The sequence below is a fragment of the Paramormyrops kingsleyae genome, chromosome 21, assembly GCF_048594095.1.
Source record: "Paramormyrops kingsleyae isolate MSU_618 chromosome 21, PKINGS_0.4, whole genome shotgun sequence".
NCBI classification, from domain to species: domain Eukaryota; kingdom Metazoa; phylum Chordata; class Actinopteri; order Osteoglossiformes; family Mormyridae; genus Paramormyrops; species Paramormyrops kingsleyae.
The window spans coordinates 8,772,770-8,799,272 of record NC_132817.1 but is presented as its reverse complement, the minus strand read 5'-3'; the positions used below and the strand labels follow the sequence as shown (position 1 = coordinate 8,799,272).

Below are 26,503 nucleotides of genomic sequence, written 5' to 3'. Positions count from 1 at the left end.
TTTCAAGGAAAATTAATAATAATAAAAAAAAAATAATAATAATAATAATAATAATAACAACAAGGATCCAGCAGCTTCGCTGCTTGAATCCCAAATAGTAATAGTGCATTTCATTTACAGTACATAGCACTTTTCAGGAATCCTCAGATCCTTACAATAGGTGAGAGAACACAGATGACAGTAATAAACACAAGAAAACAAACATTTTGTCGCCTCGGGCACTTAGCAGCTATTAACACAGTTGCAGGTGCAACCCGCTTTGACAGACACTTATCACTGTGACGGTGAAGCAGAAGTTTCAGGCTTGGGGTACCAGCGCGGCACATTAGACCACAGAAAAGCGTCATAACAGTGATACATGTGAGTTTAAGCTTGGGCAAGTACTGAAACAACCTACAAACTGACCAATGACACCAATATCAGAAGAGTAAAAATGCCTTTTGGGAAGTAAGTCACAGAAGGCTTACTTGGCACAGAGGGATTTTTTGCATTAATTGTCTGAGAAATTGCTATCATTTCTGAAATCATGCTGTTAAACTTCCTCTCATAGTCTTGGATTCTTGAGCGGTGACATGAATTGCATTTATACCCTAAGTGCTAGGTAATCCCAGAACGGCCAGACAGCTGAAACCGTGAGACAGGGAGGCCAGCGATCGCGGGCAGCAATTTGCTGATTTAATGACATCAGTTACAGGCCTCCCGTATCTAATTCCGCTTTCAACATCAAACGCGGCGACAGGTCTGACAAGCCGAATCCACGCCTTTGCTGCCCAAGACTGCGATAACCATATTCGGTCAGGGCAACAATCCGATTGAGATCATCGAGAGAAACCCGAACAAGCTCCCTCACGTATGGATGCTTGCCCCTTCTCTCTTTTCAGTAAGTGTGCTTATCAATTAAAGCAGAAGCTTTTACGGCTGGTGGAGGGGGAGAGATCAGTCTCCGGATGAGCATCGATGCCCGTTTAACAACATGTTAGCACGACAGCAGCACCACTGTTCCTACAGCTAAATAGCTAGGCTTCTGAAAAGAAAATGCCTAGTTACAGAAAGGCTGGAAAATTACACGGAAACACGCATTCCCATTGATACACTGTAATTCTTATTCTGTATTGAAGCCGTGTTTCCTTCTCAGCTGACGGCCAGGAAGGCTTTACTTAACGCAAACTGCTTAAAAATGCAGGATCAAAATCTGCTCCAAGCGTCGAGATCTGGCCGCCACAGAGATCAGCCTGCAAGGGAAACGGCTAAGCAGTGACACGCCTCATCTTCTCCAGGGCTACACGCTGCCCCGTGGCGCTAATGGGCGTCAAGGCGTACGCAAATGACATGCAAATAATCACATTTAAGGGCGGAGTATGCAATTTACACATCCAGTTTGTTCAAAAGCCACAAACGCTGTGCAGGCAGCCTTTTTCGGGGGACGGGGACAGTTGAGACCCTCCTGTGGACTCTTGTGTGAGTGTCTAAGGAATCTGACCACTTAAACCACAAGTAATACTCATAACAGCCGTATAGAACTCCATCTATACTCCATCTCCATCTCACACAGGCACTATCTTTAAGCTTCATTTATATCTATACTTACAGTATGTTCACCGGAGACCCTGGAGCGTAGCAACCATGCATTTTATTGCACATTGTACAGAGTATAACTGATTGTGACAAACTTGGATAATCTGCAATGATAGAGGCTCAACTTAACTCGTAAGAATTATTTGAGCCTGTATCTATAACCATTTGTCCCAAAATGAGGACAAGATGTCTGAAGATTAACCCCATAGCAGAGACTGCTGAGGTTTCATCCATATTGGGGTGATTCTAGTGTTTCATGTGGGGGGGGGGGGGCATAAGAGGGGCCATAATTCATACAGGGCGGCCAGCCTTATCGTTAACTAATGATATGTTTTGAATCCGTGAGTGACAAGGAAGGGGGTACTCCGTGGGCCAATCAGCTTTCAGCTGGGCCCAGTTCTCCTTTGGCTCCGCCCCTGTATCCTTGAGACTTAGGATGGCAATGCAAGCGGCACGGGATCTCCACCCACCGAGACATACAGGGCGGCGTAGACGCTGAGGGCCGCCTCCTTGGAGGGGAAGGACTTGCGGGCGCGCAGCACATCCTCCTCGTTGCCTGTACACGCCCCCTGCTGGCTGATGAAGAGCGCCGCCTGCTGGCAGCCGAGGGCTGTGTAGTTGGGCTTGCACACGGTGAGGAAGTGGGGCGCCAGGTTGCCTGTTACCACCTGGCCGGCGTTGACGAAGATGTCGGTGGCGAAGAGGCCGAACGCATACACACCTGTGGAGGACAGGATCGGGACACACTTACAGCTGCCATTTGGGAAGATACACAGGAATTTTCACATATCCCACCTTCTCCCCCATGAGAAACACAGACACACACTTACGGATAAGAGCAAAGCATGGAGTCAGAGTGTAGGGGCAACCTTTCATTGGGATTAGAGTGTTTCACAGCCCAGTGCTCGCAGACCTCCAGACTGTCCACATTTTTACTCCCTCTCAGCACACCTGACCCAAACATTCAAGCAATCAAGAGCAACAAGGGTGTGCAAGAAATCGCATGCTTACACAGTACATACTGAATTTCACCAACTCGACCATTAAAGCAGTACGTACTGTTCATATGCATGACAACAGTACATACTGAATTTCATCAACTCGACCGTTAAAGCAGTACGTACTGTTCATATGCATGACAACAGTACATACTGAATTTCATCAACTCGACCGTTAAAGCAGTACGTACTGTTCATATGCATGACAACAGTACATACTGAATTTCATCAACTCGACCGTTAAAGCAGTACGTACTGTTCATATGCATGACAACAGTACATACTGAATTTCATCAACTCGACCGTTAAAGCAGTACGTACTGTTCATATGCATGACAACAGTACATACTGAATTTCATCAACTCGACCGTTAAAGCAGTACGTACTGTTCATATGCATGACAACAGTACATACTGAATTTCATCAACTCGACCGTTAAAGCAGTACGTACTGTTCATATGCATGACAACAGTACATACTGAATTTCACCAACTCGACCGTTAAAGCAGTACGTACTGTTCATATGCATGACAACAGTACATACTGAATTTCACCAACTCGACCGTTAAAGCAGTACGTACTGTTCATATGCATGACAACAGTACATACTGAATTTCATCAACTCGACCGTTAAAGCAGTACGTACTGTTCATATGCATGACAACAGTACATACTGAATTTCATCAACTCGACCGTTAAAGCAGTACGTACTGTTCATATGCATGACAACACACATGCATTCGAACATACTGCGTGTTACCTGACCCAGATGTTTTCCAATGGCACTGCATTACTTTGCGAAAGTTAAAAGTCGTTTTCCACTTAACTTTGTACAGAGACTGCACTTCCTCCACCATCTTCACTGTTCTAGAGGCCTTGTAGAATGTAGTATGTTATCCAGGTTTCGCTTGCCTGCTGTCTCGCCCATACTGAGGATTCGTACATACGGCTCAGGTCACATACTATACTCTGCCTACTACACAGCAAACAAGTACGCAATTTCTGAACCACCCCAAAAACTTGGTGTGCTGGGAGCTGGGAAGGAGCAAAAACCTGGACTGTCTGCAGGTCTCCAAAGACTGGGGTGAGAAAGACTAGGGTAACACTCATATGATTATTCTTGGCTAACATTGATATGATTATTCTGCTGGCCCGAGGACTCAAACTGATGACCTTGTGAACACGGGCACAGCTTCCTAACCCACAAAGTACACACCACCCTCTTATCAAGGCAGGAAAGATGCCTAAGGACTGCAGACTACCTCTCAGACACAGACAGCAAATTAGCTATGGAAGCTTGTATTGGGACACTCACCCAATGCTCCTAGCGTGCTGGAAGAAACCGCCATGCCTCAGAAATCGAAATCTCTAAACTCTCACGGAAATCTTGAGCAGACATAGTCAACTTCTGCTGATGGAAGACTCAAATACAAGCTTACGATGTACATTTGCATTTGTGGCAGACATTACTCCCCCGGGGGTGTTACACAGGCCACTGAGCCAGCACAGTGGTTCTGGATTGACAGGTGGCCTCACAGTTCTTGGGTTGTGCGTTTGATTCCTATGGGGTCTATGTGTGTGTTGGTTTTGCATGTTCTCCATATTGGTGGGTGGGTACAGCGGGGGCCATGTGATGGACGGTCATCCCATCCAGGATGTCCCCTTTACTTCCTGGCACAGCCCCCACACATCAGTGACCTCAGTTAGGGAAGATGGACGACTTTGCTATCTGTTTACTTTAAGGGCGACCAGCAACATTGATCATTTAAGGGGACGGCGACACATAAACGTCACAGTGTTTTGTTTTCGACACAGGAGACTGCGTCCCACCAAACAGCCTCCTGTCTCCTGGCCAACCCCCAGACTAAACAACGGCCATATTTCACTGGAGGCAATTCACCGGCATTGCTGTCCTGAAACTCATATGGTATCTTTAGGGATTTTAGTTGCAGTTCCTCTGTGTGGTATCAGTTTATTACACACTGAGAGCAGGACTAAGACTGATGAGAGTGGGAACACACTGCCTTTACACCTGGGAGGACAGTTTAAAGAACCAAAATGGCTTCTTTGTAAAGGACACATGAACAATAGTCTCGTGAATTCAATGTGTCAACAAACATGAAAAAAAATAACGCTTTTCTCCACCAAAGCATACACTGGGCCTGTGATCAGAAGGTCGCTGGTTCAAATCCCAGGATCAGCAGAGTCATTTCACCACTGGGCCCTTGAGCAAGGCCCTCAACCCCCACCTGCTCCAGGGATTGAGGGGCCCTGCTTCCTGAAGTGTGCAGCGCTTTGGTCAAAAGCTGCCGCTAAATAAATAAATAGTAAATATTCCTGTAGAATATGCCTCCATGCATTTGTAAATATAACATGATTATTTTAATAAATAATGTGCAGGACAAGTTCAGCACCATCCCCGTACTGTGTGAGTGGAGTTTGTATATCCTCCAGAAGTTTAAAAGTGTGCACTGGACTAGCATCCTATTGGGGGGGGGGGTCCCTGCTTTAACATTTATAGTTTAAAAAAAAGTTACCAAAAAAACAAGAATCTGAACATTTCCCATAAGACGCAGTCATGTGATGTATGATGGAACATAATGAGAAGTTCTGCTTTTTTGCATCAAGAACCAGGCAGGAAAATTCACATTATGTGCTTTGCATTAAACAGGAGGCTTTCATTCAAGTGATTAGGGTCCCTGCAGAAATGACCAAAAATGCGACATTGAACCTTTCCGGTGAGAAATGCGGCTGCTGCTGCTCCTCCGCCGTCCTGCCGCAATTCTTCTGATTGCTGTCCAGTTGGGGCCCAGCGGGTCGGCCCATTTGTTCCTTACAGAGGTCCATTTGAAACAGAACCTCGAGAGCAACTGCATTCAGCCGGCAAAGTGCGCATAATTCTTGCCACAGCTATTGAGAAATTTGAATTGGATTGATGACGACAGAATTTGGTGAGACTACTTCCAATAGCTATAGTGAAACTTTGCCCTCTTAGTTTGACATGTATAACTGGCTGAAAAGACCCTAAAGCCATTTTCACCAGAACATTCCCTGTGAGACCACCTGGGCTGTTTTGATAGCTTTACATCAGATTATAGTCATTCATCCATCTAAAGGCTGGGATATAATGGAGACTAATGCATCATACCTCTATCATTTTGTTTATCACATGGTGTTTTGTGGTGTATTATCAAAGGGATTGTGCTATCATCACCCTTATTAATATCCCCATAAATCCTTGGCGTCATGGAAAGTCGATTAATGGATCACCTGATTTGAACCTGGTTCACATCCCCGTTGTCACGCCCCATGGTCAAACAAGTATCCAGTTCGCATTGATCAGATACGCATGCAGCGCTCAAGTTAAAAGTCAGCACGCCCTCGCATTTGGTGTGAGGTATTGTTGTTCCCATGCAACTTATTGAGCGGCTCGTTATTGTCATCCATCTCGCCCTGTTCTTACTCATCTTCTCCAGTCCAAAGTCCCCGATCCCCTCGGATCCTCCTTGTGTTCACACACACTGTTCCTCGTGATCTCTCAGGACTGACTCAGCCTGCTTCCAATCTCTCCAGACTACTGACACTGACCACGAGCCTAGCCTGCCAATTTCACTTCCATTTTCCAGATCACTTTAATAAACCCCAGGTCTATTGTATCTTTGGGTCTTGTGGTTGGGGGAACGTCACTTAGAGTCTCTGGATTAATGTGGATTCAGAAAAATTCAAAGAACTGAAAAGCACAGCATTGCTGGGAACAATTGGCTACAGGTGCAACTTAGGTTCACAAATCCTGAAGGTACAGCATACAGATTCGATATTACTGTGCTGCTCGGCAGGGATCACATGAAGATGGAAAGATGGGGGGATTCAAGCTTATGTGTTTAGTAGAACCACTGAACTAAGACGCAGCGCATCTCCAGCTAATGTTTATCTCAACACACAAGTCCTTTCGCACAGAGCTGCATTTATCTGAAACCAAGCGGGAGTAGCAACTATTTCAAAAGACGTGATGCTCTTTGACTGCAACCCAGACGTAAAAAGGGGCCATGTGAACCACGAGGCAGCATCAGCATGGTACCAAATCCAGTCAGGTCTTTGAAAAACATGATGGTGCTTCTAGATGCTGGTCTATTTGGAGGCTTATGTCATAGAAACAAATATCGCAGAGGTGAAATAAACTAGTTAACAGAACTAACAAATGCCTTCAGATTCTTGTCCTCGAGAAAGGTTTTCCACTTTAAGATTGCAAGATTCCTAAACGTGACAGTGGTGGAACTTGCCTTATGTGGCAGGAGCCAGACAAAAAACAACCAAGGCGCAGCTTCCGTGCATCTACTACAGCCTGAGTCACCTCAGCAAATGACCCTGATGCAAGAAAATCACCAGGAAATGACACAGAGGACGACCCCAGACGTACCCAGGAAGCGGAAGGTCCTCCGTACCAGCGGGTTGAGGTAACAGCAGTCTCCCATCACAGTAATCTTCTCTCGGTTGTCCACGTCTTCGGAAACGTACTGGAGCAAGAAGAACACAGACTCTGTAGCCGATATCTAAAGAAAAGAAAAGGAAGATCCTACATAAATATTTCAATAGGCCACATTTCCAGCGCCTTTCCAGTAGATACAAGATGTATTTGTCAACCTGAAAGTGTAGTGCAGTGTAATTGCTAACACAACATGCAAAGCTTTCTGTTTCACTATTTAACCAAAATAAAATGGTATGTTAACAGGGTCAGCGTGACAATAACAATATTTGACAAAGTCAAGCTACAAAGAGAAAATGACTTCAAGCATATAAAACCATGTTCAATAGTCTACATGACATTTGTTTTGAGCGACTTCTGCAGAGCATCCTTCACTGGCTGCAGTTTTGACTGACGGATGCACAAAATTTATCTGAACCACTTCCACTAAGCATATGCTGTCTCAAGGTCCCATTCAAATTGTCAGATTTTCCACCTACAGTCTCCTTATATAGCATCATGATAATCTCTCCACTCTCAGTAATGGCAGGTGACTCCACTGAAGGACTGCTGGATCATACAAAAAGTGCATCTGTCCAGAAAGCAGGTAAGACTGTTTGTGTGATCCTAACTCACTCAGAAGTTCACAACTCTGAACCATTTTTCCAAAGCCGCTTTTGCATAGCTCAGTTATGGCACACAAACCAAAAGAGGTGATATTGCTGTGACTTTTCCAGATCAAAAATATTCATGCATCTTCCCTCACTTACGACCTTCTGCTTTAAGAATCTAATCTGCCTAAAGCCTCTGTCACCTCAAAGTTCTTGTACAAAATAATATCAAAGCGATCCATTGTTCTTCGGTCTTTCTCGCCTGTCATCTCTACGTCAGACTTCATCAATTTCAGAGCAGAAAATTCCTTCCTGGTTCCAGTCTGGCGACATGGCCTCCTTAGGAGAGTAGATTAGGTTATTGAAGTATTTTACAGATCCTTCACCTTGAATAGACTATATATTCTTTGAAAAAGACAATCCAGTATATAACTGAATGAAAAAATTTTTTTTTTTAAATGTCCAAGAGTATTATCAGAGTAGAATGAACAAAATACTTCTAGGAAATAATTGATCTTTTAGATTGAAAATAAATGTTTTTCTTGACCCAGAGATAGCAGTGCTGGTCTATTTTGTATTGTCCTGATCTACTTTTGCTGCTGTCGGTCTTCTTCTTGTATTGTAGAAGGAGATTGGTTCAGCCCTCTTTAAAAAAAAGAAAGTGGGGATCATGAGAGGGGCACTATTCTTGCTGAAAAGAGTACAACTGAAAAGACTGAGCTGCTCTGCATATTTCATCATTTCTCTGCCCTTTCACCCAACACAAAATCTCCATTCAGATAACATTTTCCATATTCTCCTGTCACCCTCCCAGTTCATATCTTTTATCTCTAGGGACACTGCAGTCCATACCATGCACATCTGGTTTTAAGTTACTTGCAAAATGGTAATCCGCTATATATTGAAACTGCATAAATTGTATTTAACATGAAATTAACACATTATCCAAAACAGTTTTGCAAATCTTCACTAAGGTTTACTTTCATTTCATGGGTCCTTGATTTCACTGAACCCCAGAACAGTCTACAAAAATATTTTCATTATTTCAAGCTCATATTCATTCTAGACACATATTGTGGAGCCTAATGATACCATAGATCACAGTCACCTTGTATTTAATGCAGGTTCACCTGTGTGGGGTATGTGATCCATTGAACACACACACATAAGGCACAGGTGTCCACGTGACACAATGTGTCACGCGAACTAACGCTCCCTGAAACCATGGTATAACCGTACGAGATTAGTTATTGAGGCTGCTGCAACGATAACGATCATAATCAATGACGTCAATAATAATCGGTAATAAAATAGTTGACGATTTTTTTCGTCGATTTTTTACATTTTTGCGCTTTGCAGCGTGCATATTCTATAATGGCATCATTGCCTAACAACGTTAACTTTGGTGTGTTACGATGAATTCGTCCGTCTCATGCGTACATGCTACATTTATTCATAGATTCAGGAGTATGTGGCGCCAAACCGGACAAAAACCGAGCGAAAATCGCTAGAGGAAACGAATGCATGTACGCGAGAGATGTTGAAAGTTTGGGCGAACAAATGAAAGTACGCGAGAGACATTGAAAGTGCGAGAGGGAGCTAAATATGGAGGAGACAGCGGATCTTTGTTTTTATAAAACTGTTACTTTAAATACAGATTCTCTGTAATTTGTAAAGTTTATATTAGTACTGTGATTTAAAAAAAACTCGGCGTTTTTTAAGCATTTGCACTTTTCTATCAAACCTGACTTTTGGCACAACAAATCGATTGGCCTAGTTGATCGTTTGATCACATGATTAATATCGACTATCAAATTTTTCTGCAGCCCTGTTACAGATATAAAAACGCATTCAAGTACATTGTACTGTTGTATGCTGAGAATGAACACAATTATAATAAACAAATAAATCGGCCTTAGCGCAACTATTATGGCTGTGCTCTGATTATGTTGTCCTTTTAAAATTGCGGCATTAAAATAAATTAATGCTGATCCTTCCACTGATCACTACAAATAAACGCACTACGTTTTCCATGCGTTGTTCTTCTCAAACGCAGAAAACGTAATGGGGCGACTCTTTCATTAAATAAATGTAAATAAATCTGCACTAATGACGAATTACAACAAATGAATCTGGTTTGATAATGCAATTTTAAAAGAATATTTTCTGCGTGACATGTTGAAAACTGTATGAAATGTCTGTGCGAGATATGCTCTCATTTTGGCTGTGTAAATTTGCCATTAGGCCTATATTTTTGAATTTATGGGTCTTTTTTGTTTGTTTGTTTTTTGTCAAATTTTAATAAGCCCTTAATTTTCATATAGCATAATGCATATCGAGGACATTGGAGAACGATAGTTAAAAACAACAAGTCTCCAACAACATCTGCAGAATTACGACCAATGGAAAGAGACATATCTGCGATTATTCACGTTTCACTGGAGGGCAAAAGAATACGGAAGACCAACGAGCATCGTGCACTAATAATAGCGGTCTCGCTGCCCTGCCCCATAAATGTCAGCTGCCATAACCCTGACGGAGGACTGCTCAGCATGCCGCTCGTGGATGCGAGTCGCCTCCTGACGCAGCCGCAAATTAATGAGCCTGACAGCAAATCTTCATTCATTGCAACTCTCCATTAAAGCCTACCATTGCTAAAACTGCTCACTTGGTTAATATGGGCCTACGCCTGCTGCATACAGCCATCTTACCGATGTTAAACTTCAATTTTACTGCCCAGATGGAAACTTCTCAATTTCATAAATCAATCCCTTTATTCCTTTCAAAGGTTTGTGCTGCTGGATTAGATCAAAATCACTTTTAGGTTTCCTGCAAAATGTATACACCCTGTAGCCTATTTTCAATAGCCGATGCACAAATTTTGATCAACGTAGGCCTCAGCCTATTCACTGAGTAATAAAAGGGTTAAACTTATACTACATATCTTACTTTTTGCAATTTCCTTGTTGGGGGTGTGTGTGTGTGTGTGGGGGGGGGGGGGGGGGGGTACACATCTTAGCCATAGAGTATTCCCCCTGCCCCCGACAAACACACAAGGCCAGTCAGGAAAGGAACTCAGGGATCTAGAGATACTGAGAACTGCACCTTCAGCTCCATCTGAAAGTCCTTAATGTACTTTAAATGACCAAGCAAGAAACTTCAAATTCTCCAAGAAATGGTCAAAAAACTTCAAGGTTCCTACAAATAACCTTTAGGTTATTTATGCACAGTAATTATAATGTACAGTATTTTTTCTGTATTGCAGTTTTATACATGTTCATTAAGAGCCTTTGATGGATCTGGTCAGCTGAAGTCCAATTTTATGTGCTTATTGCAAAGGTGATAGCTTTTCATCCCAAGTCAGTGTGGGCTGCTACCTTAAAGCTGCAGTGAAGTTGCTTCTGCAAAGCTCCCTCCTTGTGCTCTTTTGCTTTGGGCTGCCACATACTAGCTTGCTGCAAGAATTATGGCACTAAGAAACTCTTGAACTTGTGTTGGTGTTCTTGGCTCTTGCTCCCCTTCAAAAGGCATGGACATCTCTTAGGAATTCATTACATCCCTTAGGGATTCCAGATGCTGACTAATAAGGGATTCAATTAAGGAATATGGGATAAAATTGTGAATGCTTTTCCAGGGACCGACAAAGACATTTTTAAAACACAAAAGGTTTTACAATAAAACTGTATCAAGAGTGTATTAGATGCAGCCTCCAAAACAAAAGATGAAAGACAAAAATTCTGAGAAGACTGGTTAAACAATATTTTTTAAAGGTTCAAAAAAGTCAAAGATGACATTCGGCCGAGTTATGATAACCTTGGAGACATGGGCGTAAATCCCGGGGGGGACGGAGGGGACATGTCCCCCCCTATCCGAGGGTTGTCCCCAGGGGCGGATTAATCCGCCCCTGGTTGTCCCTCCCCCCAAAAAATTATATATATATATAAAAAAAATCGCACTATCTATGGTGAAAAATATATGTATGTATACCTAAAATAATTCTGTAAGTAGAAAAAAAAAACAAACGCAAAAAATGCATTAAGAAACGGTTGAGTTCCCCCTCCCCTTCCTCATAGTGGTTTGGCCAACTGCCTGCTTTCCCAGTTCATCTCACCTACTCTACACACACGAGTCAGGTGTGTGGCTGCGGCTCAATTAATGTTGAACTCCAGTAAGTAGGGTATTTTATTCACTTTAAATAAAGCGATTCTCTTTAATGTAGTTGATGCAGACTCATTCATAAATTAGTTGCGGCAAAAATGCTGATTACCGATGTAATTTTCCATGAATCTGCTATATTAGCGATTAAAATATTACTTATCTAGTTAACGTTAGCTTGTTTACAATAGCTTGTTGCATAGTGCACTGCAACTAACACGCCAAATCCGTTTCCCATGCATTGTTTTATTTGTGACGACTTGGCATAATGTTAACTTAACATTAACGGCCACAATTAGCATATTGTTTAGCTGTGCATTTACTAAATGAGCACTGTGCTACGTCCGAACTGACCCCACTGTATTTTTTTGTATAATCAATTTCTATTATGCATTTAAACAGTCATGTTTAAATTTTATTGTATGTTGATGGCTTGACTGTAAACAACATGACAAACAATGCAATAAATAGTTTTGAAGAAAAATCTGCTTTGTCATTGAACCTGAGGAAAAACTTTGAAAATAACCATAATGACGCAGTCTCCATGCTACAATAATAATGATAGAAGCAAAGTTTTTCATTGTGGGGACATATCTTTATAAGTACAATTTGACTGTATTATTTGTGTCCCCTTCAAAAATTGCTCATGAGAAATTTTATATTTATTGTCCCCCCCTACTGTTAAATGAAATTTACGCCCATGCTTGGAGATACAATAAAAGGAACAACGATGGCTGAGGACTTGCAAGTGAGATCTTACAATCTTAGAGAGGGTGCGGATCGCTGGCTGATATAGTAGCTGTGAGACAGAGGCTGTTGTATTTATACTTTGATCCGCCGATCCCGATGCTCATCACTAATTCTCGCCCGGTACAGACGTGGGAGGTACGTGCGCTGAATACGTATGACCGCCTCCCGGCGCACGCTTCGGATTCAAGCCACAAGCAAACGGAAGCTGTCGGTCTGCCGGTGGATTTCGTCCCGCAGGACGTGTGGAACTATCAGGCTGTCCCCAGGAGCGTACTTCTGACGCCTGACGACATGTGTCCGTTTCTCGCGAAAGGCCTGTTTCGCCGATGGAGCCTGTTTACGAAAGGAGAGGGTACGGGACAACTGGCTCACCTTAATATTCCAACGTGAACAAGGACTCTTATAATCAAGTCTTAAGCAGCCTCCGATATATATATATATATATACACACACACACACACACACACACACACACACACACACACACCGTGGAGTATGGAACTGTAAATTATGCACTTAGCAAGGTTCACTTTCATTCTTATCATAGCTTACCACATCACAGGTATCACACCCAGCTTACCCATTCTACTGAGTCAATAAATCATCTCATGTGTAAAAAAGATGCTCCCTGATTAGTTTAATTTCCCTTCCTATAACTTCCTAATCTCCCTTGGATTTATGTCTCCAGCTAACTACGTGCGCCTTTGGCTTACCAGATATACTAATATCTATTGATTAACAGTCATAGAGACACCGCTGTAGTCACTATAAATACCTCAAGTTCCCACGCAGGGCGAACTGGGCAGGAAGAAAAATCATCTCTTCAGATGAGCTCACACTCAGCTTTTCTCTGAATCTCAACTTTAACTACAAACCTACACAACCAACCTCCCCCCCCCCCCATTTAAGATATTGCCGTTTGGGTAAATGAATTATGTGACGCTATCAATCAAAAGACCAGATCCTCTCTTCAGAACTAATTAAAAGCCCAAAGGATCGGTAAATCAAAATAAAATTAATCGCCACAAAGCTAAATATACAAATTAATTAAGAAGAATATAAACGGAACATTAGGCTAATTAATCCTCAAGGGCGCTGTATGTAGATGAGTGATTGTCATTGAAATCTCCAGAAGCCCTCACGAGTCCCGCCATCACGGCAATATGAGGCCGGGGCAGTTTAAGTTTTGCTAAATTACTTATATAGAAAGCGTGGTATCTAGAAATGGCAATGCCTTGCGTGCCGTAGATGTGACCAAGTATGAATATTGGGAGGACCGATCGAGAAGCCTTCATAGTAGAAAGTTCTGTAAGATGACCTAATTACACGTTAATGTATAATGGATCATTACGATGATTATTAAAAAAGAAACAAAAATCAGTACCATTACAAAAAGACCAAATATCTATATCTTAAACGATGCAGCGATTAAGCACACTTTAGGACTATTAGTAATCCGTAAAGATGTCATTAACTGGAAGCTGTTATACAGTCTGTACATATATAAAAATGACAACTCACGACCAGTGCGGGAACTCCGGCGACCACTGTGTACAGGATAGCCGGGGGAATAGCGCTCAACTCCTCCGGTCCGAGGTACGGCTTTGTGTAAGCGTTGTCATAGCAGAAAAATCCCTGTACGTGCACGTTGAAAGTGTCTGTGTACTCGAAGTAGTACGCCAGCATGATAGTCCCAGCCATTATGACTATCTGAAAATAAAGCATTGTCGACCAAAATAAATCAATTTGATCCACTGTCAGCAGAAGAGCCCGACTGTCTTCGTCCCTCGCAACCCTAATGTGACCGGGGCATTTCTTGGTTCAGCACAGCGCCTCTTCTGCATCGATCACACGTTAAAAGAGATAATCCATGAAATATCGAAACACGCGCCGCTACCGGTCACGGCAACGCACGTTGGGCTGGAGCATCAGTGCACACTGTGCCTGCTGGGATGTTCAGTGCGAGCATTGCTGATTGATGCAGCGCCGTCCTTTCAACCATTTGCGCTCCACAAGCGAGCCTCGGCGACTTAAGAGTGATGTATATGTATATATATTATGCAGCAACATCAGCTGCACTGCGTTAGGACCCCCCCCCCCCCCCAACACACACACACACACACACACACACACTTTCAAGACTGCGTTACGCTTATCCTTATTACATAACCCAAGTTTCAAAAGGTCAATTTTTCTCCGACTCAAAGTAAGAGCTTTCGGGCATCTTTTCCAAAAGTGCAACGTTCACTGGCAATTTCTTTGATGATTTCTTTCGTGATTAAGGCGGGACGGTGAAACGCTGTTGATTTTGTTAAGATTACACTGAGTGGCCAGTGTATTAGTTGCAATTGGGGGTGCTGCTAGAGATTTTGGACCCCAAGATGCCCCCCCACGCAGACCAATCCAATTATGTTTCAATTTTTCCAGTGACAGGGGCCCCTGAAATCATCGTAATCCCCCCCCCCCTCCCTTACAATCGTTTGCTGTTGTGAACCAGGCTGCTCTTCATAACAGCAAATCATGTGTCTGTAACCGAATACATACAGCACACAGACAGGGTCAGGAGGCTCACTTACTGTTTGACTAAGCATTACAACGACCAAGATGTCTGACCTAAGCAGTTTCAACGATGGTGGTTCTATCCTCCCAGAAAGAGAAACTCTTCTGGGATTTTCATGCACTATATGTCTGGAATTTCCAGAGAATCATGTGATAAGCAAACGTCCAGTCGATGGCAGTTCAATGGCCAAAACATCTAGTTTATGACAGAGGTTATAGGAGAATGGACAGAATTGTTAAAGCTAACAGGAAGGCCACAAAAATGACAGCTCAGAACGAGATTGGTGCACATAATTACATCTATGAGCACAAAACCAGTCCGCCCTTGAGGAAGACTTAAAGCAAATACATGACAGCTCTGACATTTAACAGTTAGGCACATGATTATGGCAGTGCACTAATTAAAAGCCTCTGCCAAATGGTGTAGAGAAACAATTTTACTGAATGGGCAAGCTTAGATTCTACATCGTGTCACAGAGTAGTTAACATTGCATGTATGCATTAACAACATACAGATTTGGCTGAGTTTCAATCATATATCCAACTCCAATGAATCAGTGGCATGTTTTCGACTGCTAGACTGGAAAAAAATCAAAAGTTGCAGTGTTTGATAGCCGTACCAATTCGCAAAACCTACATAGGACATGAAGAAATCTGTTTTTCATGTTGATTTGGTGACATCAAAAAGATTCGTTTTTAATAAGACGTAAACTTAAGGGCAAATGGGGCAAACCATGGAAAAACGTTTTTCTGCATTATTAATGACGTTTAAATGTCTTTACAAGTAAAGAGCTCTGATTGAATAAGTACTGAAAATAACGTAGCAGGAAGATTAGGGAAAGGTTTCCACTACGTATTTGCGTCTATCTGACGTTTGCGTAAGCGTAGGTAAATTCAGAGAAATGGTCCATCTCGAATGAGGTTTTTTGCCGCCATGAAATCCAGACTAATAATATACTCAGCAGATTATAGAGACATCTGGAAAGGAGCAGACTTATGGTTCACTGAAGGCAGTCAGCCAAGTTTTAAAGCACTAAGAGGGGAAAGTTAGCGCCATGTATTAAAGGGATGCAGCTTTGTTACGTTACTCTATCTATACGCAACAAGACAATGCACATCAGCATACGTTTTCATCGTATCATATCAGTCACGTCATGAGGCCGAAAGTTAATCACGCATTCTAATAAGTAGTGTTAGATCAAAATAACAGTAAGATTTCAATAACGCATGCGCATTAGGAGTCCCAAGTGCCTAGAAAAAGATGTACAGTATCTACGCCGGAGTTTTAGGGGCGGGCGATATCATATCGCGCATGCGCAATAATCACTAGGGTTTCAGATGACGGGCGCAACATTTGGCCATGCGCCAGCTTTTCGGTGCTATACGGACATTTATTAACGCCCACAATTTAAGCAGTTTAATATTTTAGCCATACAACTAATGAGGCTTTCTGTGATGTCCAAAAGTCAATTAGTATAAATACGGCATATTCTTATGTTTAATAAATCATGTGTCAGACTTTGAGCTGCAAAAAGTACCACCACACCGCCGACGTCTTTTTACCTTGCTTATCCACAAGATCTCCTCTTTTAAAAGATGTTGTGGCTGCTCTTATTCACCGCAACTTCAGTGCGTATTGCACTGAGGTATACAAATCGTAGTATACCAAATCGTAATACAGTAAAACTGGTCTAAGTCGCCGGCATGTAACTCGTCAATGTGCACAAGTCGACGCTCAAGCAAAAGTCCCGATTTTTCCTAATGATGTTTCCTTTAAAATTTCTTGTGTAAATCGCTGCTTGTAAGTCGTCAAATTCCCTTAGTCGTCACCTAAATCCCGGTCCCGAACAACACAAATGAATGGATTTTCATACACCCCAATCGCTGCATTCCCGCCGCCTGCTGCACACCGTCATGTCAAGACCCTGACATGAACGCTGCACTCGAAGAGTAGTGTGATGCAGTTATGCTTGCTATAGCGCTCCATACAATTAACGGCAGAGCGTGATTCATCCAATGCGTGCAGCAGACCTGTCAGTTCTTCCGTTAGTAATCCATGACAGAGCACAATAGATTGTTTTGAGGGTTCAACATTCAGCTGAAATTGGACAGACCGGGGGCAATAACATCATGGCAGTCTGTAAAAGACTTGGATGGCTTTATAGGAACCCATACTGCATGTACTGACTGGTCAAGGAAGGATGCCGAGGCCGTGATGAGTAGAGGTATGGTATTATATTTACTAGTCGGTAAAACGGCGAGATAGACATAAGTCGCCAAAGTGTATCTCGTCAATTCTCTAAGTCGTCACATTTAAGTTGGTCACGCGAGCGTCGACTTAGACCGGTTTTACTGTATACAAAAACAGTATTATGTGGGGTGCCCCGCTAATTGAATTTAAGAAACATGAAGTTCATACAGATTACTAACTTTTCGGTATCACAAAACACACCTCATGTTTTAGCCAACTATTAATCCTCTTACCAAATCATGGGCATGTCCGTATAGGACCGAAAAGCTGGCGTCCGGCCAAATGCTTCGGCTGTCATCTGACCTGGCGGTGATTATTGCGCATGCGCGATATATCGCCCAGCCCTAGCTATTAATAAAGTCATAACTTTGGAGAATAAATAGTTGCAATTCTTGCAAAGTTAGAATAATTCGAGAATAAAGTTACGAGAGAAGTTGTATTTTTTGGGAATAACGCCAAAGGCTGCACTCCGAAACTTTATGGCTTTACCCTCGAATTATGACTTTATTCTTGTGGTTTTATATCTTTATTTTCATTATTAGTAGCCATAAAATTCGTATAACTGCCAGGGATTTCATATTTGTAGTTTGGGAGAACATAGTGTAACATGTCTGGTAAATACTGTCTGAATTCAAAGGTGGGTAAAATAGAAACTCATCGCCATGGCACTTACTGTAGGGGATTTTTGGTGTGAGGTTCCTGAGAGCATTGGGGCTTGGCCGCGTCTTGGCCATAAGGGGAGGACATGTTTTCTTGCCTTAGGGGAGCTTGAAGGTCCAAGTGGCCTCATTCACCGGGAATCTGTAAGCCTGGGAGAGCTTCTGCCATCACAAAGGCCTGCAGGCCTGTTTCTTGGCCTGCATTGAGCAGGTCCTCAGTCCCACAGGAATCCTAAGCAGCGAATCCAAAACACGCAAACCAGCCACCCAACCAAGTTCAGGTTTTCCCAAAATACTCCATTCTACAAATTACACTACAGCAACACAAAAAAATAAACAAAGCTATACTGCGCACATTGAGAAATGAGACCATTTCAATCTGGCAGAAAACACGTGTAGCATCTCTGGATTCTGACTTATTAGAAAATTTGCAACACTAATTGCATACATGTATATCAAGTCATGTCCCAAAACGCCACAGCTTGGAGCTTTCAAATTCAGGAAGCACTGAATAACTTATGCAGCAATACCACCCAGAAAATATCTAATGTTCCCTGTACACAGTGAGGATTACCTGCCACCAACAAACAGATAGGCTTTAATCATCAGCCAAATGCACACAAACACAATATAAACTGAGCTGTGTGCTTTGGCCCAAATACATAACAGCACCATCTGCTGCAGCCACTTCCTCACAGAAGATGGCTGCTCTCAGAGGGTGCATGTGACCCCCCCCCCCGCCTCAAGCACACTTCATTTTAACCACTTAACGTGCACCTGATTCCAATCACTGCCTAGGACTTCCAGCCACCTTATGTTCGGCACAACTTAGAATCCATGCTCTCTAGAACACTGTTTCCCAATCTGGTCCTCAGGGACCCACAGCTTGTCCACATTTGTGCTCCCCCCCAACTCACTTCCAGACAGTCCGCATTTGTGCTCCCTCGCTGGGGAGCTGGGATGGAGCAAAAACGTGGACTGATTGGGAAACACTGCTCTAGAAGTACGACTTGCCTTTATGACACAATGCTGAGTGCAAGTACAACAATACAAATCAATTTACTGCATCTACATCAAATTCCTTAATATGCAGCATTTAATCTTACCATATACACTCACCTAAAGGATTATTAGGAACACCATACTAATACGGTGTTTGACCCCCTTTCGCCTTCAGAACTGCCTTAATTCTACGTGGCATTGATTCAACAAGGTGCTGAAAGCATTCTTTAGAAATGTTGGCCCATATTGATAGGATAGCATCTTGCAGTTGATGGAGATTTGTGGGGTGCACATCCAGGGCACGAAGCTCCCGTTCCACCACATCCCAAAGATGCTCTATTGGGTTGAGATCTGGTGACTGTGGGGGCCATTTTAGTACAGTGAACTCATTGTCATGTTCAAGAAACCAATTTGAAATGATTCGAGCTTTGTGACATGGTGCATTATCCTGCTGGAAGTAGCCATCAGAGGATGGGTACATGGTGGTCATAAAGGGATGGACATGGTCAGAAACAATGCTCAGGTAGGCCGTGGCATTTAAACGATGCCCAATTGGCACTAAGGGGCCTAAAGTGTGCCAAGAAAACATCCCCCACACCATTACACCACCACCACCAGCCTGCACAGTGGTAACAAGGCATGATGGATCCATGTTCTCATTCTGTTTACGCCAAATTCTGACTCTACCATTTGAATGTCTCAACAGAAATCGAGACTCATCAGACCAGGCAACATTTTTCCAGTCTTCAACTGTCCAATTTTGGTGAGCTCGTGCAAATTGTAGCCTCTTTTTCCTATTTGTAGTGGAGATGAGTGGTACCCGGTGGGGTCTTCTGCTGTTGTAGCCCATCCGCCTCAAGGTTATGCGTGTTGTGGCTTCACAAATGCTTTGCTGCATACCTCGGTTGTAACGAGTGGTTATTTCAGTCAAAGTTGCTCTTCTATCAGCTTGAATCAGTCGGCCCATTCTCCTCTGACCTCTAGCATCAACAAGGCATTTTCGCCCAAAGGACTGCCGCATACTGGATGTTTTTCGCTTTGCACACCATTCTTTGTAAACCCTAGAAATGGTTGTGCATGAAAATCCCAGTAACTGAGCAGATTGTGAAATACTCAGACCAGCCCGTCTGGCACCAACAGCCATGCCACGCTCAAAATTGCTTAAATCACCTTTCTTTCCCATTCTGACATTCAGTTTGGAGTTCAGGAGATTGTCTTTAGTAGGACCACACCCCTAAATGCATTGAAGCAACTGCCATGTGATTGGTTGATTAGATAATTGCATTAATGAGAAACTGAACAGGTGTTCCTAATAATCCTTTAGGTGAGTGTATACTGGCTCATTTTGTGATATTCTGTAAACAACAAAACATTAAAAAAATATATTTTTAACAGCTCTTAAAAATGAAATACTAAACTCTTCATATACAAGTAAAAAATCTCCAATCCACAAAGCAAAACCCTACTTTAAATTTATTTTACTTTTACTTAATTTACTTTAATTTACTTTTAATTTTAATTACTGCAAACAAAAAAGTGGTTTAAATTTTAGTCCACATTCAGAAACAACATTCCAAATGAGCTTTTGAAAAAGTCTGAGCTCTTATAATCCTGGAAATGTGAAGCGTCTGTGACACTTGTACTTGTGGGGCAAAAACAGAACAAGGAAGGTTAACTATTCTGATCCTTCTAGGGCACCATACTATCACTTCCTGGATTCCTTTTCTCAGGATGGCCAGTACAGGTGGAGTCTTCAGGGTGACATTGGCAATGCCCCCAATCTCCCAAAGAGCTGTGCTAGCTGGAGAGCTGCATTCCTTGCATTATTACATCATAACCTGATCGGCATTCATTCGCTGTATAGCTACAGTGAGACGGCTCTCTTGGAGCTGCAGCGTGTGGCGTAGACGGACGATGCGTATCCCCTGGCATATTGTGAGAAGGCATGTGGCACCTACTAACGATGGCCGAATGAAGCTTCATTAACCAATTGCTGTATTTTCTGACAACACTAGATGGAGCTCTCAATTACTCAAAAAAAAGCTCAACTCATGCCCCAAGGTAAACCGAGAGCGCCATCTAGTGGGGTGAAAAATACAGAAAATTGCTCACGAAGCTTCATTTGGCCATCACTGGTACCTACTGTTGATAAGTTTGCAAGATTACTTATTTGTATTTTTATAAACATTCATTTAGCTGTTTTCTATGCCTACCGGACCAGAAAGTTCTAATATGAAGAGATAGTTCCTGACACAGGAAATTAAATTATATGAGCTATACAGCAATTTGATATTTTGGTCCACTTACAGACATATTCATTCACAAAATACCAACATGTGTAAAATGTATGCAACGTTCATAGATTTGCATGTAAATTACTGCTATTCGGACAGTACCTGAAATACAGTAGATGTACAGTAGAAATACAGTCTAATACAGTAGATGGACTCCAAAAAATCAATGTCTGTGTTTGCTTAGACGTGCCTGCCTCCCATCCTTAACTCTAAAAGGCGAATCTGAGGCGGCTTCATGCACTGCTCTCTGCCTCAGTCCGCCTCCCATCCTTAACTCTAAAAGGTGAATCTGAGGCGGCTTCACGCACTGCTCTCTGCCTCAGTCCGCCTCCCATCCTTAACTCTAAAAGGCGAATCTGAGGCGGCTTCATGCACTGCTCTCTGCCTCAGTCCGCCTCCCATCCTTAACTCTAAAAGGCGAATCTGAGGCGGCTTCATGCACTGCTCTCTGCCTCAGTCCGCCTCCCATCCTTAACTCTAAAAGGTGAATCTGAGGCGGCTTCACGCACTGCTCTCTGCCTCAGTCCATTTATTTGCAGTCTCTCTGTGAGACTGTTGCATTAACCTGGGCTGTCCTGAGTTTTTAAAATGAGTCCATTTGTAGGTGTAGCATGGTACTATAGAGCAGCAATAGCACTTTATCCTCACACCTTTCCCCATTGCTAAGAACAGAATTTAGTAGTGTATGAATCTAATCAGTAAAATATTCTTCATAACATTAATTTATATATAATATTAAAATATAACAGTGTAGCATATTTTTTCATAACATACCACCTGCAGTTCAGCCCAGGTTATCCAGCAGGGAGAGCCCATCCTGTGGTCTGTGTGGATCCCAGTGCAGTGAAGGGGACACTGTGGCCAGCAGGGGGAGCCCATCCTGTGGACTGTGTGGATCCCAGTGCAGTGAAGGGGACACTGTGGCCAGCAGGGGGAGCCCATCCTGTGGACTGTGTGGATCCCAGTGCAGTGAAGGGGACACTGTGGCCAGCAGGGGGAGCCCATCCTGTGGACTGTGTGGATCCCAGTGCAGTGAAGGGGACACTGTGGCCAGCAGGGGGAGCCCATCCTGTGGTCTGTGTGGATCCCAGTGCAGTGAAGGGGACACTGTGGCCAGCAGGGGGAGCCCATCCTGTGGACTGTGTGGATCCCAGTGCAGTGAAGGGGATACTGTGGCCAGCAGGGGGAGCCCATCCTGTGGTCTGTGTGGATCCCAGTGCAGTGAAGGGGACACTGTGACCAGCAGGGGGAGCCCATCCTGTGGTCAGTGTGGAACCCAATGCCTCAATGCAGTGACAGGAACACTGTGCTGTTAAAACAATGCCATCCTTTGGATGAGACATAAAACTGAGGTCCAGACTTTCTGAGGTCATGAAGGACCCCTGGGCATCTTTCGAAAGAGTAGGGGTGGTACCCTGATGTCCTGGCTAAATTGCCCACTGTGACCCTATCAGATCTGGCTGCCTATATCTGATTGGTAAATTCTCTCCTGCCCCTTCACCACCTTGGCTGCTGTGCGATAAGCGCACTGGCGCAGATTTGCTGCTGTCGCATCATCCAGGTGGGGGCTACATAGTGGTGGTAGTTGAAGTGGCCCCCCATTGCTTCCGTAAAGCACTTTGGGTTTCTTGAAAAGTGCTATGTAAATGTAACTTTCATTCATTCTTTGCTGAAAAATTGGAAATTTTAAGTGATAAAAATGTTCTTTAAGAAATGTTCCTGAAAGAAAGCCAGTCAACAGGGTAATGGCGTTGTCTATTAACATCTGATGTAAAACAAATGTGTTTAGGGAGTAACTAGTTCAATATGTCTGATTAGTGCATAGGCAAGATTTTGCAAACCTCCTTCACAATTTCAAGTGACTCGCTACTGGTTCTGTAAAAATGCGCAGGGTGTCTTGAAAAGCGCTATATAAAAATATAACATAATGTTCATTCATTCATTTGAATCTCCAGCCCTGTGTGCGTGCATGGAGTTCCCCATATGTGACACGGGTTTCCTGATGTGTGGCTAGGAACATTATCTCAAAATTATATATAATGTGTGAAAATGTGCCCTGTGATGGACTGGCAGTCATTCAGGTTGTACCCTGTACTGCCTGGGATAGTCTCCAGACCAGGCTCTGTACTGGATACCTGGCTGGAAGGTGACTGGCCATAAAGCGTACGTATGTACAGTATAAGCATACTTTAAAACGCGTTTTCCTTTTTCCATTTTATGGTGGTGCCTGCAATCTTAATAATAACCACAAGATGGCACTCGTACTGCAAAAAACAGCAGAAGTTCAAACATGCCTGTGTGTGTAAATTAAGCTATGTTATGTTGACATTTATCCTGCCCTGGGTTGGCGCCCTGTTCTATTTCTTGTCTTCTGCCTGTAGACCCTACAAGCAGGTATGGAAAATGAAAATGATCATTATATCATTATTATATTATATTATTCATCTTGATATTTTACACTGTACTAAAGGTATTTGGCCAGCTGGTATAAACAGTCTAAGATTATTACAACTCAAATGACATAATGGCTCAGTGGGTTGCATAATTGTTGCCTCCCTCCAAGGGTTAGGAATTCAAATCTGCTTCCAACTTTCCCCATGCTTTGTGGGTTTATTTTGAGTAATTTGGTTTCACTTTACAACCCAAAAACATGCAGTTTAGTCAAACAGTGTGCCCTGTGAGGGACTGGCACCCTATCCAGAGTGTGCCCCTGCTTCGTGTTCTTTGATAACCAGAATAGGCTCCTCCTGCCTTCCCCACCAGGATAAGTGTTAGGAAATGGATGGATCAATGTAATTTAAAAACATATATATAACATTCAGTGAAGCTGGTATACAATGTATCCTTCATGACACAGCAATTACCAAGCCAATCATTTTTAGTAACTACAGGGGGTCACAGCACTTATCAGGAAACACAGAGTTCTGGACACCAGTACATTACCAAGACAAAGGGGCAAGATAGAGCTGCCATTTCATTTGACCCACGGGGGGGTGGAGGTCACAGAAAAAATCCACAGAAACAATGAATGGAACTCACAATCTCTTAGGTTGAGACAGAGTTACATTATGTTGCTTTATAAATCATCAATAATATTGATATTATCATTCCTTTTCTACAGCCACTCATCTAACTTAAGTACAGTCCTACAGATTATCCCAAAAACTATTTGATAAATTATTATGGTGATAATTACGATAATCATTAATCATCACCAAAACTTTTTCATTTTTATTTAATTGTATATTGTGGTTATGGGATCGTTTAAAATTTTGTGGGAAGTTATTGCCCTGATTTTTTCTATTTCATATAATTGTATGGTTGATGTTATGGACTGAATAAACGGCAATGTCAGATCTATCTCACAAGTAGTACCTTCCTGTTTTAATGTGTGAAATGTACTACTCGTGTTTTTTCTGCTATGCTACTCAGAACAGCGCCTTCGGTGCCTGATTACCACCATCTGTATTTAAGCACAGTGAACTGAGATTATGTCAGTTTCATTCTAATCACCTGACTTTTATACGTATTTGTCTGGCAGTAACGTTTTCTGGGTTATGACACCTGGGCAAACCATCTTTAAAACAGCTGTACTTGTGGTTCAGCAGGTTAAGCATCAGTACCTGTGACCTAAGGGTTGAATCCTGCCTTGGCAGAATAATCACATGTCTGTGAGACCCAGAGAAACATCCTTAACACCCTCCAGCTCCCTGCACGTTGCATGGTGGCTGGCCCTTTGCTATAAAACCCAAGCTTGCTCTCACCTGTATGGAAACAAAATGGCATTAATAAAGTTCCCCCCTGGGATTAATAAAGTATCACCGTTACATTCAGAATTGTCCGTTGTTTGTCAATAAATAATGAACAGATTAACTTGGTATTGTACGGTCCTTTGAGAGCAATATTTTTCTTCAAGAATACCCCAAGGAATGTCAGTTCTTTATTTAGTAGACGATATAAGTTTTGTGTCCTGCAGCCCTGACCAGGAGAAGCAGCAGGAACAGTATAATGCATCAACCATGACAGCTTCATGTAATTACTGTAGTACATACACCTAATATGAGTTTCAAATACGACCTGAAATGGTGAAATGGATCTGACCTCTGCAGCTTGGCGGCCTTCACAATTCGGGATGATAGACTGGTCATTTCCACTGGTCCTGTAACTAGCGATAGGTGAGCGGTGATATGACACAGGTGCCCAGGTAGTGACAAGGCTAAGGGGACAGGGGGTAACTGAAGGGCAAAGGATCTGCTTTTATTCTTGTTCCTGCAAACAGAGGTCTATAAGTTGAGATTGTTATCGATGATGCTCTGCAGTTTGAAGTTCTAATGGTCAGAAAGCCAATCTTTTGATCCTTTGCCAGAGTGAAGTACGGAAAAATCTGTAGATAAAATTTGATTCACGTTTATTGCTGCTGAAATATATGGATTTAGAAGGATCCCCTATGTCAGTGTTTCCCAATCCGGTCCTTGGGGACCTCCAGACAGTCCACGTTTTTAGTCCCTCCCAGTTCCCAGTAGGTAGCAAAAATGAGGACTGTCTGGCAGGGACGTTTTTTTTTTAAAGAACCCGCGGAGCAAGAGGAGCAAGTCTGAAGATAACAAGGATTAAATCTCATGTTAGGAGTCCATCCAACATGTTTGTCCTCAGAGCCCAATTAACAAGGGTTAAGTGGGACCTGGTGGTTCAGGTCTTCTACTGATACTTCAGTAGCCAGATGCCTTGCTGCACTCAGAGTGGGAGCCTTGGATTGCGTTTTGGTGTTTGCCACTGAAATGGCAAGGAATCCAGCTGCAGCAGTAGCTGATACTGAAGAAGTTAGCAGCCTCCAGTTTCACAATCACCCTAAAGGGTCATGATCCCACAACTCAACACCATTTCTCTAGCACTCTGCGAACTCGGCCAAAACATCTCAGGGAATCACTGTGTATTGGTGGGGAAATAAGAGACTAAGTGGTACCTTCTCATCAGTTATCTGGGGGTGACAGTTTGCAAGGCTGGGATCCTCAATGATGGCACCTGCAAAAAGGCCAGAGGTCCAGACTGCTTCAGATACAGAAGGAGAAATGATGGCTGCCGTGAACCAACTAATAAGGAGTAGAGATGCAGCTCTGCATATCAAACCAGAATGGTTAGTCCTTCAGGGATGGAACAAGATTAGACAAATCTGTGGGGTTTCACCTT

General features: G+C 42.9%; 1 protein-coding gene across 7 annotated transcripts in view; it reads right to left on the bottom strand.

Annotated features, from left to right (window-relative positions):
• The window catches only part of plppr5a (phospholipid phosphatase related 5a), a 72,380-nt gene that overhangs the window by 11,498 nt on the left and 34,379 nt on the right, over positions 1–26,503 (bottom strand). For 2 of the 7 annotated variants that reach the window (XM_072704252.1, XM_072704251.1), the window contains 3 exons: positions 25,418–25,475; positions 6,991–7,123; positions 2,046–2,296 (listed from right to left, as the gene is read on the bottom strand). In XM_072704252.1, coding sequence (XP_072560353.1) covers positions 2,046–2,296; positions 6,991–7,123; positions 25,418–25,475 — 442 coding nt within the window. Of the gene's footprint in view, positions 1–2,045; positions 2,297–6,990; positions 7,124–7,849; positions 8,639–14,072; positions 14,639–18,034; positions 18,280–22,090; positions 22,616–25,417; positions 25,476–26,503 lie in introns of those variants that run through there. The other 5 variants (XM_072704248.1, XM_072704249.1, XM_072704250.1 and 2 more) reach the window with 5 other exon arrangements.